Source organism: Cryptotermes secundus, unplaced genomic scaffold (assembly GCF_002891405.2).
Source record: "Cryptotermes secundus unplaced genomic scaffold, Csec_1.0 scaffold330, whole genome shotgun sequence".
NCBI classification, from domain to species: Eukaryota; Metazoa; Arthropoda; class Insecta; order Blattodea; family Kalotermitidae; genus Cryptotermes; species Cryptotermes secundus.
In genome coordinates this window covers 678,344-694,785 of record NW_019734317.1, presented here as the reverse complement: position 1 = coordinate 694,785, position 16,442 = coordinate 678,344, and the positions used below count along the sequence as shown (strand labels likewise).

The 16,442-nt window shown below is 36.7% G+C and overlaps 1 protein-coding gene across 6 annotated transcripts in view; it reads left to right on the top strand.

Annotated features, from left to right (window-relative positions):
• The window catches only part of LOC111868554 (serine/threonine-protein kinase minibrain), a 281,954-nt gene that overhangs the window by 243,379 nt on the left and 22,133 nt on the right, over positions 1 to 16,442 (top strand). For all 6 annotated transcript variants that reach the window (XM_023859305.2, XM_023859304.2, XM_033753084.1 and 3 more), the window contains exon 8: positions 2,784 to 3,255. In XM_023859305.2, the coding sequence (XP_023715073.1) occupies positions 2,784 to 3,255 (472 nt within the window). The remainder of the gene's footprint in view (positions 1 to 2,783; positions 3,256 to 16,442) is intronic.

Below are 16,442 nucleotides of genomic sequence, written 5' to 3'. Positions count from 1 at the left end.
GTTTGAACATAAAATTAAAATATAAATATGATAAACATTTTAAAAAGGAAATATGCAGTATAAATAGAGATCTTCGAAAATATGATGCTTATTCATAAAACAATGCACCATCAAACTATGTACAAAATTTAAGAAATGAAGTAATTCATACATATATCCAAAGGAGCATACTTTCTGGTTGCAAGAAAGAAATATGCATTTGCATTAAAATCTGGTCCCTAGTTATGAGGCAAATATTATACATCGTTGTCATTTAAATTCAGTATACCCATGAAACTTCTTAGGTCAATTGAAATGCATTTGAATGAATCTATGGACAAGCCTGTAGAGATAAACATTTGTCTGATGCATTTCCTGTTCAGAATGTTTTCAAAAAAGGAAATGACTTGTTATCATTGTGCTTGTTGCTTGCTTAGCTACGTCTTTGACTTTGAAGATGGGTAAACTTCTACCAGGCACACCATAACATCCCAGAATATAGCACTTTTCATAGCTACTACTGTGTGAATCTCAGATCTCACATTTCATCTCAGTTTTGCTGTAGAATGCCGTGATAAGCCAGGAGGAATTGAAATTGAATGGGACATATTAGCTTCTGGTTTCTGTCAGTGGCGTTATTATATTGGGGAGGAACATAAATGCCATGAAGGAAGGTGCTTGTAAGCCACTTTAAAAGAACCCTTAAAGAAAACTTTATGTATGCAAGACAGTGTGGTAACCTCCCACATGCTGACACACAACTTCACAAGTCTGACAACAGACAACTCCCACCTCATAACAGGACGAACCAATATTTATAGATTACTTGCCATTTTGGCCCTCTGGAGACCAACACAAGCGCTGTCCAGTCAGCGCTCATAATCGCCAGCTGTGCCCAGCAGTGATGTTATAAAAATATGGGTCTCCATCTGGCTATAGTCAGTCTTGCATCAGTCACATGCTTCACTGCAAGTGCAAGCAACAACACAGTTCCAGCTCTCCAGTAAACAGCGCCAAGACAGCCGACTCTTACCACTGCACACACCATATGAGTAGTGCCTATCCAGCCAGACTCACCGCTATCCTGCCGGTTTGTAACTGCTGAGCGGCCATAAAGAACACCTGGACTAGCCAGCCAGATTCGCTGCTATCCCGCCGGCTCGTAACCACCAAGTGGCTGTAAAGAAGACCCGGGATGCTACAAAGAAGACGTGGTTGAACAAACGGCTCTTCTCAGGGCCTGCAATTTTCACTGTAACTGTCAGGCCGAACTGGCTGCTGTGAAAAGAATCGCCACCGGTACTCTTCCGACATGCTCCTGGCTCGTCTGTAATACGTGTTTTAAATGCAACAGACATTTGTGGTTGTAGTTTGAAGTGGTTGTCTCAGGAACATTGACATCCCACAATAGATAGAATCACAATGCAGTGAACTCCCTGGTATCAAGTGTCCCACCATCCAACATTCTCATTTGGCCAGAAAAAATTAAAGAAAATTTGGAAGAAAAAATGATGTACATGTTTGCCTGCCATGCTGTAGTTATCCCAGATGCCACTAGCAGTGCTATCTATCGTCTTCCCTCACAGGAGTGCTGATATAGTAGAGGTTAATTGTATTTCTTACCACATTACATTATGTGTAACCAAAATCGTTTACCCATCAGTCTGCTGGGTCATGTAGGAAGAATCTCACAAGAAATGAAGTGGAAAAATGTTGTTTTGACTTATGTAGTAGTTTTCTTGGTGGATTTGTGCAACCAGCACTACCCATTTCCCCGTATATGCCAGCTAATGGGGAGGTTGCTCTATAAAGATAGCTAAGGTATTACTTGAAAATGTTGCAAAGTTAAAATATTAAGATGACATTAACAGATTCATATTACAGTCACAAAGAAATTGGAGCAAAGTAAGTTAGGGAAATTTGTTCTGTCATTAGAAACTTTTATTTTTCTGTCTGGTGTATAAAAATGTAAAGATTAGTAGAAACTGGTGTTCCTGGTACTTTTATATGAGTGTGAAAATAGGTTTCTCACATTATTGGAAGAACATAGAGCAAGGTTGTATGAGAGGGAGATACTGAGGAGAATATTTTGATTCCATAGAAGAGAACTGGCAGGAAGCTGAAGAAAATTATATTATGAGGAGCTTGTAGTTTGTGCTCTTCACCAACATTGTTAGGATGATCAAATAAAGGAGGCTTTTATGTTTAGAGCATGTAGGATGAATAAGAGAGATCAGAAATGCATACAGAATTTCGGCCAGAAGACAGGGAAGTGGCTTTTTGGAAGATATTTGCCTAAAGTGGGAGAATGATATTAAAATTAATCTTGTAGAAATAGGTTGGAAGGATGTGGACTAGATTCATTCCGCTGAGGATGGGGACCAGTGGCAGACTCTTGTGAATACAGTAATAAATCTTGCGGTTAAGTAGATGGGTTTATAGACCAGCGAAATGACGGTTAGGTTCTCAAGAGAGTCTTCTCAGTGGAGTCAGTTTTTTTATGGTTTGTGAACCATTTCTTCTTGGAGGGCTCCTGTAAGGGTATGTGTGTTACTGAATCGTAGGATGATACTCCTCTCCTGACTTAAAGACAAAAAGTTGTATTCAGTTTCCATTTACACTGTTATATATATATATCCCCTTTGTCTAAGATAGGCACCCAAAATGTTCTAGTTAAGCCTTCTCTACATTTAAATAGCAAGCCAATGGAACCTTTCACTGTAAAACATAGATGAATCCATATTTATAAACAACTGTGACCATTGTATTAGATGTTAGATGAATAGTTTTCTTTATTGATGTAGGTGGACCAGATGAACAAGATAGTGGAGGTGTTGGGCATGCCACCGAAGCACATTCTTGACCAGGCACACAAAGCCCGAAAGTACTTTGACAAGCTGCCAGGTGATGGTTCTTATGTGTTGAAGAAAGCCAAGGATGGGAAGAAGTACAAGTTACCGGGTACTCGGAGACTTCATGACATATTAGGTGTGGAAAGTGGGGGCCCGGGTGGGCGACGGCTAGGTGAGCCAGGTCATGCTGTCTCAGACTACCTCAAGTTCAAGGATCTGATTCTTCGGATGTTGGACTTTGATCCCAAGACTCGAGTTACCCCTTATTATGCACTTCAGCACAACTTTTTCAAGAGGACAGCAGATGAAGGCACCAACACAAGTAGTAATGCAAATAGTGGTAGCACAAGTACCAGTCCTGCTGTGGCTACTCTCATTGATACTGGAAGTCCTGGGGGTGGTGGAAATGGAAATTCTCAAACAGGTAAGATATTTTCCCTTATTCTCAGTGGTAAACTGATGTGGGATGTGTTCATATACAGTGAAAACCACATTTAACGTTTCTTTGGGGAACAGTGGATTTGAACACTAAATTAAAAAATATATGTATAAATGGAGACAAATCAGCACTGAGACTTTTGATTTGGGTGACCAAATTTGAATATTTAGTGAGGGAAGACCTTAAACTGAGGAACATGAAAAAGGATCCACTGTACACATTTCTTTATAAAATATTTCTTGTTATTAATCTTAGTATGTTGCTATGGCTTTTTTATATTGATATGTATGGGCTGACTTGAATCCAAACAATTGAGATTAACAAACTAAAAATGTTGAGGTTTTAGTTGAATGCCCGTAGATGATTTTCTTTATCGGCAAAGCTGTTGCTGTAAGAAGCTAAAAATGCATAGTTCTACTATGCTCACATTTTGAGTAAGATGTCTGACAAACTTGTGTGATTTAAATGTTTTAATTTGCTGAATATGGGATTTATTTTATAACTGTTGTTGCAGTAAGATTTGGCTGTTTACATTCATTTTTTTTCTGTGTCTCTTCTGTACATATATGAATCTGAAAATCCAGTTGCATGTGTGGTATATAACAACTAGCGTTTCAGAGTATTTATTGATACTTTTTATACAAGTGCTTTCTTGTTTTATATGTTAAAAATATTTTTATGTTGCTGTATGAGCTTTTCCAGCAGTTCTTATGATCTTGAAAGCCAAGTTATAAGTATAAGAATCACCAGGTTCATACCCAGCGAGAGAGAGAGTGGCTCACTTTAATTCATAGGAAAGGAATGTGATTTGCTTTCCGTTATCCTGTTAATGTACACATTTTTGTAGGTACAGTAACCCAGTATGGTCCAGTAGAAAGTAGCCTGAATTATAAACCGCCTTGAATATTTTTTACTGCCGTGAATAAAAATGATGCAGTAGGTCCCAAGAAGAGGGTCATAATGTTGGAGGCAACATTAAGTTATTTGTTAAGGTCCACTGTCCTCCAGGTAGTGTCTTCCAGTATGTTGTGTATTACACAAGTGATGATTTTCTGTTGGTCCTACATACGTGAATGTGAATGCAAAGAATAGCCCCTTAGAAGTGTACATGTAGCCATTTACCACTGTGAACTCCATAGAGAGTTAAGAGTAGAGGAATTTGGTTCCTCTAGAAATGAGATGCAGCTGTTTCACAGTTATCTTGGCACTGATGCTGCCATTTTCCATGTGAATGCAGAATGTGTTCAGTGATAAAACCTTTTCAGAAACATTCTTGCGTTTTTATGACCACTTAGGCAGCAGACGTAAGGGAACTAACAGCTGTCTCAGATATATAGCCAAATGCATATCTTGTGCATGTTCATTTACAGAGGTGCTGTCATCTTTGCTACTTATACTGACCGGTACAGTAGTAATAAGAACATACATTTTAACAAAATAGATGAATAATGTAATGAATGAAAGTGTCCTGTTTTTTTTTTATGGAAGTTGGTGAGTTGAAGTTATAGTATGATGATATTTTATTTCCTACCATGATAGTCATAACCCAACAGTCTAAAATGCAAATGATATTGTGATAAAAGACAAGTCATGTGGTAGGTATGTTACAGTATAATAGATTCATTGCTAAGTTCTGTACTGTGCTTGGTCTCAAGAATTACATTTTAACCAGTATTATGTGCAGTATACTTTGAATTATCCATGTTACTGAAGGCTGAAGGATTCACCAGTAATTGGCAAATACAGATAACCCAAGGTCAGAGACTGTAGTGAATTTTTAGTATAGATATTCAGAAATTTACACATAGCATCAATTTGTGTAATTGTATCTAAAATGCCCAGCTTACAGGTACACATGTGTTGAAGATAAAATGTGATCTTCATTTTTCACTAAAATTTCCATTCAGAACAATTTTACTCTGATAGATACTCAGGAGTTAGGCTCAAGATATGTGCAGATATACATGTTTTTCTTCATTTGAAGTGGTTGTTAAAACTGAGTGATCATAATGGAAATGACTAACAGGTTTTCATGAAATTTTCCAATATCAGATTTAATGAAAACCTCACACATTCTTGTTTCATCCATGCAGATGGATGGACAGACTGACTGAACTCAGTAGGCACTCTACAGGTTTACAAACACACCTAATAAAGAATCCACAATAAACCACAAATAATTTAATCTGGGCATGGATAATCAGAAATATATATATTTATTCTTCTGTAACAATAAAACATAGTATGGTGATTTAAATCTGTATAGAGAATTTGCAGTTTTATAAGTACAAGGTGGTTCAAATATGACTGGGACTGATTTTTTTTTTAAACCAAAATTGCCAAACACTTACTTGCACATGTCAGTCTTCGACGTACTCCCCTCCGGAGTCAACACATTTTTTCCAACATTCTGGAAGCATCTTGATGCCCTTTTCAAAAAAGTTTTGTGGTTGGCAGCGTATCCACTCCCGAACATTCTGGATGACGGCGTCATTGTCCACAAACCGCATGCTTTGCAAGTCTGATTTGAGCCTTCCAAACAGCTAGAAATCACTTGGTGCCAAATCGGGACTGTATGGCTGATGTGTCAGAAGGTTCCATTTCAATTTCCGGAGGGTTTCCATTGTTGTTTTGGCCGTATGGGGGCATGCATTATCTTGAAGGAAGGCTATCCGCTTTCCACCTCTCTTCCGCTTGGATCGGATCTTTTCCTTCACGTCTGTTGCCAGGAGGTCTGAGTAATAAGCTGCATTGACTGTTCTGGCATCTGTCAGAAGTCTACATGGACAACCCCGTGCCAGTCCCAGAAGAATGTTGCCATCACTTTTCCTGCCGAACGGCTCCTCCGCACTCTCTTGGGGTTGGGAGAACTAGTATGCCGCCACTCGTGTGATGATTGCTGGGACTTGGGAATGAAGTAGTGCACCCACGTTTCATCGGTGGTCACTATAGACTTCAAAAATGCGTCACCTTCATCTTCAAACTGCTGTAGGAGACGACTGGCAACTTGCATGCGCACCATTTTGTTCACATCTGTCAAAGTGCGTGGTACCCACCATGCATTTACCTTGCGATAGTGCAGGTGATATTTCATGATGTCTTCTACACTACCAACACTGATGGACAGCACTGCTCCAAGTTCCTTGATAGTGATGCGCCTATTCTCACGAATAAGTGCGTCTGCACGATCAATGTTTGGCTTGGTGACGGACGTTCGCGGCCGACGATCATGCGGTTCATTCTCCACACGCGCTCTGCCCTCTCTGAAGCACTTAAACCCCTCAATCACACGGGTCTGTGAGAGACACCCTTCCTCATACTGTTATTGGAGTCTGTGGTGAATTTCAGCGGACGGGACGTTTTCTCCAACTAGGAATTTGATCACAATGCGTTGTTCCACGCTCCGCGGTACGTTCTGTTCACTCATCACTCTAGCAACTTCCAGACAGGACTGAACAGGAGGGAGGGTGGAGGTTGTGGCTTCACTCTCTCAAGGTTGCACAGCTGCTGCGCAGTGCGGCTTGTTTACAAAAAAATCAGTCCTGGTCATATTTGAACCACCTAGTATAACAAGAATAAGACCATTTACACTAAGTTTCTCTAGAACTGTTACTTAACAAAACAGTTCAGATTTTAATGATCTATAAATTTGCTGTAAATAAAAGTGAGGCTTATTTCTACCTTTTTATCATCTGATGCAGGAATCATACCTGATGAGTAAAATGTATATTATCACTTTGTATATATTTTTATTGTTTCTATGTTAATACCATGAAGGCTTCTTGAAAAGGCACCCTGTTTGCTGCATTTGCAGCCATATTTTAATGATAGCATGTTCCAGCTGTTCAATCATTACCAACAGAAAGTGTTATTTTGAAATCTTTTTTGGTGTATACTGATAAATAAAATGCATCCTTTGGTCCAAGAATGACCACAGAAGAGCATTTGTCTGCCATATCTTGATGACAAGACAAAGTGGAAACCAATATAAGTATGAATTTAAAAACTTCTCAGAGATGTGATGTGGCTGTATGGACAAGGGGTAACCATGTTTGGAAATAATGTTAGTAGAAAATGCATAAATAATGTTTTCAAAAGTCATTCAGCATCTAGTAGTGTGTCATTGGAGACATCTGTTTATTAATGCACTACAGAGAACTTGAAACCTACAATTTTGATTACTGCCTGTTTCTGAGCTAGAAATTTGATTTTGTATAAAAGCTTAGAAAGATGCACAAGTGTTTTGTAGTGAATTTAGTTGGTAAACATCTCTTCCTTGTTTTATTTGCAAAACACATATGAGGATGTTTGTTCATCTTAATATAAAATGAACACTTTTTGTATTTAACATTGCCACACTAATTAGTAAGTAGAGTAGAAGTAATATACAACACAATTAAGAATTTCAAGTTAGATGTTTTTTTATAAACCATTTGCTATTTGAAACAAAGTGACATATGTAATGTCACATGTTACAGTTGAATATTTTGAACAGAGAGATGAGTGTGATAGGATAACGTTTTTCATGGCGTTTATATAATGCAAAATATGTGTTTGCTTGCTTTGTCTATATACACTTATTATGTTGCTGTTTTCAGAATTCACGTTCAGCTAGAAAGTCACACAAACCTCATGACAGAGTGAAAGAAGTGCCCTGAAATTAAATAGAAATTGCATATTTTTATCTGTTATTAAGCTTGTAATGGTTGTGGTGACATCATTATCATCATTGTTGTTGTTGTTGTTGTTGTTGTTGTTGTTGTTGTTGTTGAGACAAGACATTCTGTAATTTGCTAAATGATCGATGAATTTAACTCATTTGAAATTTTAAATTGACCCTTTATAATTCCATTAAAAAGGCATTTAATGTGTTCCTTTATTTTGAATTCATATATGTTAGGTATGGGGCACCTAGTTGGTTGAGGCACTATGCTACAAGCCGGAAAGTCATGGGTTGAGGTCATGATGTGATGGATTTTTTTGAATTTATGTAATCCTTCCAGCTACACTATGGCCCTGGGGTTGACTCAGCCTCTAGCAGAAGAGTACCAGGAATCTTCCTGGGGGGTAAAGGGTGGCCAGCGTGTAAGGCTAACAGCCTAACTGCCATCTGTGAGCTGACTGTTTAGAGAAAATGTGGGAGCCTCAATGTCTTATAACCCTGTGGGCCTCCACGGCCTGTTACAGGGATAGCTTTACCTTTTTGCTTACCTTTTATATGTTAGGTATTAAGATTACATATTGTGGTTCAGAAATTACGAGTACATCAGACCTGTTGATTTGCATTGGCATAACTACTGCATATTTGGGGATTCTGTAGATGTTATGCTTTTTAATCGCTTTCTGAATTGGAAAGAGTCAGTGCATCAGCTATCTGGAAATACTGTAGCTTTTGTACAGAAGATTAATATTCATATAAAATAACATGTGCCTAGTTAAAAGTATTTCATGTATGTGTTTCCTGAACAGGCTACTGTAATTGGGAGATCATAATATGGGTAATGGTTTTGGGTGATATCATGTAGAGGAAGGCTGTATTCCTGCTTGTTTGGGCAGCTACACTATCTCCATCTTCAAGGTGATATGACTGCACAGGGTCCACTCCCATTACTTACAGTACAGGTTATTGGAACTCTTCTGCTTAATTCATTGGGTGATCATCAAAGGAACATGAGACAGAAAAATATTTTTTCGGGGATCCGTCTTCTTAACCCTGAAGCTGGAGACGGTAGGATCTCTGGAATGTCAGAAAAATAGTTTTCATCTATGTGGTTCCATCACCCAAGAACAGAATTCATATTTTTGTTTAACCACTGTTAAAACCTGAAACATTCAAAGTTGATTTTCATCAACAACTGCCATTTAGTCACATTGTCAGAGGTTTTGTATGGCTCTCTTGTCTGGATTATAACTGTCTCTACAGTTCGTGATTTTCTAGCTCTTCATTTTAAAAATTGTTATATGTTCCTAAAATTTTGGCATTGACTATATATGAATGATCAGTAAGCTTAATTCATTATCTGTATTTATATTTTCTAGAGACCAACAGATTTGCTAACCAACACAGGTATATATATGTGGTTAAAGCAACAGAAATAGATATTATATTCAGTGAATATAAGAAAGTGACTTTAGTATAGTAATAAAAGATTATTATGACCGACCCTGCTGTGATAAACATTTGTTTAATAATTTGTACAAAAGTAATCTGCAAATAGCAGTGCTTATACATGAATCTTTTCTATCTATTTAGGAATAATTAAACTCTTGTGTATTGTGACCCTGCTGTGATAAACATTTGTTTAATGTGTAAGATTTGAGGCTTTCATGGCGGTGACTATGAAGAAAGCAGTCTTCTGGGATTTGGCACCGTGTATATGTGGTGTTAACCGACATTTCTACCCTGAAGATGGAGGCGATATGTTCCTCCGAAACGTCAGTTAACACCACATATACACGGTGCCAAATTCCAGAAGACTGCTTTCTTCATTTGTTTAATAATTTGTACAGAATATGTTAAAGTAATCTGCAAATAACAGTGCTTATATGAGGGTAAGTCAGAAATTATCCGCACTTTCTCCGTAACACATCTTTAGGTTTGTCACACTGCCTCCTACGCATGCATTGTTAGAGTTGGTACTACTATGGTCACGTGATTGAAGTTTTACCTTGATTGCATCATTTTCCTTGATGCTGTGACAGTGTAAACATGGCTGCTCTGCTAGCAGTGTGCACCAATGATTAACAAAGAATAGTGATCCGATTTCTCTGATTGGAAGGTGTGTCAGGGGCTGAAATTCATATGTGGGTTCATCACTATGAGCCAGAATCCAAAAGCCAGAGTATGGCGTGGAAACACCCGGGATCGCAAACGAAGATGAAATTCAAGACTCACCCTTCGTGGGAAAGGTGGTGCTAACCGTTTTTTGGGACTCAAAAAGGCCTATACTGGAAGACTACCTGGAAAAAGGGTGTATGATCAACAGTGCAAGATACCGTGATTTGCAAGCCAACAATCTGAAGCCAGCAATTCGCACCAAACGCCGAGGCCTATTGTTGATGAAAGTGTTGTTGTGGCACGACAATGAACACTCACACAAGGATGGCAGGACCATTGAAACCATTAACCATTTGTGTTTCGAGGTGCTGGAACACCCTGCCTACAGCCCAGATCTCACCCTTTCCGACTATCATCACTTTGGACCGCTCAAAGATGTTTTACGAGGTTTTTGATTTTCTGCGGACAAAGAAGTGGGGGAAGTGATGCATAAACGGTTGCGTGACCAACTGAAAACCTTCTTTGTGGAGGGCATACGCAAGCTTTTGGACCACTGAACCAAGTGCATCGAAAAGGGAGGAGACTATATAGAAAAATGAAGTACTTGTTCAACCCCTACTTTTGTATATATGGATTGGAAAAACAAGAGTGCGGATAATTTTTTAATCTTTTCTATCTATTTAGGAATAATTAAACTCTTTGTGTATTGTTTTCTGCTGTAGTAATGATCCATAATTTGTAGAACTCTATGAGATCTGTGCGGTTTTCTTCATACTTTTTTTGTTTGTGGGAGGTGCATTGCATTCATAAAATACTCTGTCATTTTAATTACTGTAATTTATTGATCAGCCAATATATTTGAATTCCTCTTATGCTGCCAGCATTTAGATTATCCAGTTGTGGAATATTCATGTTGTGTAATTGCCATAGTTCATAAATGTAGGATTCTTTGCATATCACAGGGAAACAGCCTCAAGTGATGCAAAAATATGCAATTTTATTGAAGTTTAGTCAGAGCGTAATGCTGTTGGAGGTCATTTAGGTGTCATAAGTTTTACATCCCATTCTGATTTTGTGGTGACATGCACATGTTCGAATTATCTGTGAACATTATATTACTTTTAAAGATAATTAATAGAAAATGTTAAAGGATGAAACGATGTCCTTGTGAAGTATGCACTTGAGTTTAGTTTTTGAAGATAAATATTAAAAACCACTGCAGTTTAGTTTTACAGGAGTTGTCTGAAAATTTTACCTGAAGCTGTAAGAGATCAACCTGATGTTGGCATAATTTTCTGTAGTTATATTTTAGACACAGAAACTAACCTGTACTATTAAGATTTCTGTCTTTTGCAATATAACATGATGCAGTCCAGTGAAAGTCAGATGCTGTTCTAGAGGACCATGTCACTTCCACCTTCAGAGTCAAAGAGTAAGCCAAGCAAGAAATCATCGGAAAGCAGAGTGAACTGCACATGAATCCTAGGCTATGTAATCCTCTGTGTTCCTGCATATGGTTTGCTCTGCTTGTTGCCCACTTCATGCTAGTTTCTTGCTTGGCTTACTGTTCAACCCTGAAGATGGAGATGATGTGTTTCTGTGAAACATCAGTTGACTTTTGCTGGACTGCGTCGTGTTATATATCCAGAAGATGATCACTACACTGAAAAACATCTGATTGCTTTAAGTCTTGTTGTTGGCACATTGTGCTGTTAACTTTATATATGGGTTTCATTCATGTGTGTGTATAAGTGACAGTAAACTGAAATAGCAGTGTTGATGTTAGTTGAAGTCAAATAATTGTAAATAAATAACAAACTTTTCGTGTGTGTTCAAAAAGTTCTCAAAATTATCTGTAAATATCTTTCTCTGCTAAGAGCTTATTGAATATTAACCCCTTCAGATTAGTCCCATTGTTCAGTGTTGCACCTCTCCTACCAGCTTTTCCACTTTTGGAAACAATGTTTGAAAGGTGTTTATGGCATCACCCTCAAGTCATTCATCACATTAGAGATGTTGCCTTCCTCTGTCTGAAATCTTCTCCCTTTAAGGGTAATTTTGAGTTTATGGAATAGAAAGACGTCATGAGGGGAGAGGTCATGTGAATAGGGGGGTTGTGAAAGGGTAGGAATTGATTGTTCTGTCAAGAATGGTCTGATTGACAATGCTGTATGAGGATCCAGCTTCCTGCAGGCCACATTTCAGGTCTTGCCTTTCTTGGGGCAAGGTGAAACAGGACTCTTCTAGTATGGGCATTGTTGTTTAATTTCAACATCATAACCATAAACTCATGTTTCATCACTTGTGACATTTTCAAAAGATTTTTGTCATTTGCATTCTCAAGATCATCAATGAAGATTCTTGGCCCAAGCCCGATGCATTCCTAAGTCTTCCAGTAAAATTTTTGTTGCATGAAACAATGGATATTCCAATTTATTCTGTGGCTTTTGGGGCAATCGGTCGACATTTTCCATGGATAATGTGTTTTGCCAGGATGGCCAGGTTCAGGTCTTGAAGTTGAAGGTTAGTCAGACTGCTCGTCATTATCCGTTGAAGTTTGAAACAGAATTTAACACACATTCTTTGCTCCTTTACCAACTCTGTGTGAAACACAACAAGATGACAATACAGATTCAATCACAAAACCAGATATAAAAACTAAATGGAACAGCTGATCTACCTTGAGCAAAATTACTCGCATAACTAATAAGTTGCAAGAGCACCCAAACAACACCTAATGTGATGCACTGATGCTCAATGCTGTCACTTCAGGAACTTTTTGAACACAGGGCTGTACTCATTTTCCATTTTGAGGTCTTTGCCCAGCAACGGGTCAGTACGCCACAATATTATGTAGTATGTATCACTACAAATGCCAGATTATGAACAGCGTATATTGCCAACAGTAGGATTATCTGGGCATAATGCTTCCAGTGTGAACAGCAGAAAGTTATTGTTGTTTCATTGAATGTTGACAGGATATTCATTTCTGTTACTTTTATTTTTTTAACACACTGTCTAGTGTCTGTCAACATTATGTGAAATGATGCTAGATTATGTGTGTAAATCTTTCTTTTTGGTATAGAATTTAATATTTTAGCTGTTTCTTGTCTTTACTTCTTTATGTTATGTACTACAATTTATTTCATAACTTGTAGAAGTATGAAGAATATTGCATGGCCCAGAAGCTGAATATGACAAATATATTAGAAGATTTGACTTGGATGGGCCATATTGAAAATCACAGTTTTGTTGGATGAATCCCATGTATACAATTACAGAACTTGGGTTAATGTTTGAGTTACAAATTTCATCAAATTAATGTTTTTTCAAAAGAAAATTGATTAGTGTAGGCTTGTATAATGAGCTGGTCAGAACATGAAATACTAATAAAAAATTAAGTCTTTGTTTAATTCATTGTACAGTTTATCAGCATTTCATTGCGTTTAATATGTTTTCATGTCCAGAGGTGTATGTTTGACTGGATATTTGTGAGTTGTCAATATGTGTAGAAATGAGGAAAGAAGAGAGATTTTCTGTATGGCTTTTAAGCCGAAGGCTGGAATTTTCTGTTTTGAATTTTGATGAGGTATAGCTTTTAATTACAGCAGCTGTTCACATATTATGCAGACTATATTTTCTTGAAATTAAACATATTCATTAAATAAGTGTAGAGGTACCAAATTTATTGAGTCACATTTCTGTTGCTTTAATCAGTGAAGCATTCATTTGCAGCGTAAGTTTGCAAGACTTGAGGATCGTATGCAATTTCTTCTACTTGATCATATAATTGTTAATTTCATGAATATGTCATTATTCAGTCCTTTTTTATTACAAAAACCAGTTTCGGTGGTAAGAACAGTATGTGCAGTGCAAATTCATGGAAAATTCAGTAGATTAGAACTCCTCTTTCTTCCGTGATTGTTTGTTTTCCATTCAGTTTGTGTGCAGTAAAATGATTCTGAAAATGGAAAAATGGTCTATTCATAGAAGTAACATTATTTCCTTAAGACTGTCAGATATTGCAGTCAGAAAAAGTTAATGTTGTCTGACCCATAGCAGGCATGTAGGAGTAGTCTACATCAGTGGTTCTCAACCTTTGTCAGACAGGCCTGGTAAATTCTTTTTCCTATAAGACAAGAGCCCAGTACCGGGCCATGGTCCGTCAGCTGAGAAACATTGGTCTACATGTCAATGAAAAAGTTGAAAGAAAGAAATACTCCTTTGTGTAAAAAATGGTAAGGCAGTGCTGTGCATTGCTGAGTGTTCCTGAAGGTACTTACAATTTTGCTTTAGATAAAATATTTGCTAATTTTTTTTAAATATTCCCCATTATTATGGTATTATATCTCATCATCTTGTAGAAAAGTTAACATTGTATTGTTTCATCTAAATTTTAATTTCACATCTACTTTCAGACTTGTGTATTTTTAAGTGTAAGTCATATTCTCAGGTATGTGCTTAACACCTAAAGACACTGCTGTTGATATCTGCAATTCTTAATATTTCTTGTGACACAAACGATAACCACATTAGCTAGACCACTTTCCAATGTTCTGCACTCTGTGGTTGATATTTTTCATTTTGCTGGCACTGTCAGCTTGATGATACACTTAGTTCTTTATACTAATATTATGTTAGTCCGCAGCCATTACCGGAATTTAAAGGGCCGTCTCTTAAAGGTTAAGGTGTTACTGATTCTAATATTGCAAGATATTATAGGATATGGTCATGCAGGACCTAAAGCAATTTTTATGAATCAGTATTGAAGGTGGAGGAAATGATGATGACATGAAGCAAATCACGATATACATGTCATATTTTTCAGTCTGTGTACACTTTGAATGAACAGTGGTTGACTATTTGTCCATGTTATCTTCCAGATTGCATGTTAATTTGGATGAAATTTGTTGTGGGAGGTCTACATGTGTGTACCAGCAATTGAGATTGGTAGAAATAGTTTTAAACAGGCTAAATATGAATTTGTAAGCAAATCTTCTGCCCCAGCCCCCAAATTCATAGTGGTGCTTGTGGGTGTTTACAAAAAATGTTTAGGCAAACAATCTCCTATTTACCATTTTCTATTGCAAGTATATTTTACATAGGAAATTGTTTCATTTCTCGTATATTTTATTAGTAAAGTTGGTAACAATAAAATCTTCAAAATAAAAGTAACAGGAACATTTCTGTGCTTTAAGGATTAATCAACTTTCAACTTTATTTTTCATCCATAACTGAAGTAAATACCATTGGACATGTCAAGAAGTAATAGCGAATACATCACATGTCAAAGTCACGTAAAATTTACACAGTGATTTATCACTATAATATAGCAACCGTTATAAGGAACATAATAAAAAATACAGAAGACTAAAAGAAGTATGCCAGCAATATAAAACATGTACACACATGCAAACCAAACGACAGTCAACAAGCTAATCAACAATCCAACATTAGTTGAAAAATTCTTGAAGAGAATAGAAAGCGCTGCAATGCAAATAATTTTTGAGTTTCCTCTTAAAGACACTAAAATGTTTAACGCTTTTCAATTCAAGGAGACAGCAGTTAATTATTTTAGTTCCCATATTAATTACACCTTTTTTGCAATGATTGGCATTACAAAATTGGACATACAAATTATGTTTATGTATGGTATTGTAGCTGTGAATATCAGACTACAGAGTTGTATATATCATATTCTTTATTAAAAAAACATAAAATCTGAAATATATATAATGAGGTAACAGTTAAGATCTTAAATTCACCAAACATATTTCTGCAGGATACTGACATTTTTTCTGTATTTTAAATACAGAGTTGTATATATCATATTCTTTATTAAAAAAACATAAAATCTGAAATATATATAATGAGGTAACAGTTAAGATCTTAAATTCACCAAACATATTTCTGCAGGATACTGACATTTTTTCTGTATTTTAAATACAGTTTTGGAGTCCTTAAGCCCCCCACCCCCAAAAAATAATCCCATATTTCAATACAGATTCAAACTTAGTAAAATAAACATTTCTTAATACAGGCCGGCTAACCGAGTCATGTAGGGATTTAATCAAATAATGAGCCTTGTTGAGCTTTTGACATATGTATTGAGTGTGAGTTGCCCAGCTTAGATTTTCAGTAATACAAATACCAAAAAAAATTACATTTGATGAATAAATTATTTCCTTATTATTTAAGCAAAAAAACAGGACTATAGATTGGAGTAGGTCTATTTTCATGGAACCAATTTTCCTAACATTTAGAATTTTTTTTTTCATTTAATGATAAAAGATTATTGTCAGTAAGTAGTATATTTGTATCATCAGCAAATAATATGACCTTAGCCTCATGAATACCTAGGGGCAAATCATTTATGAACAATAAAAATAATAGG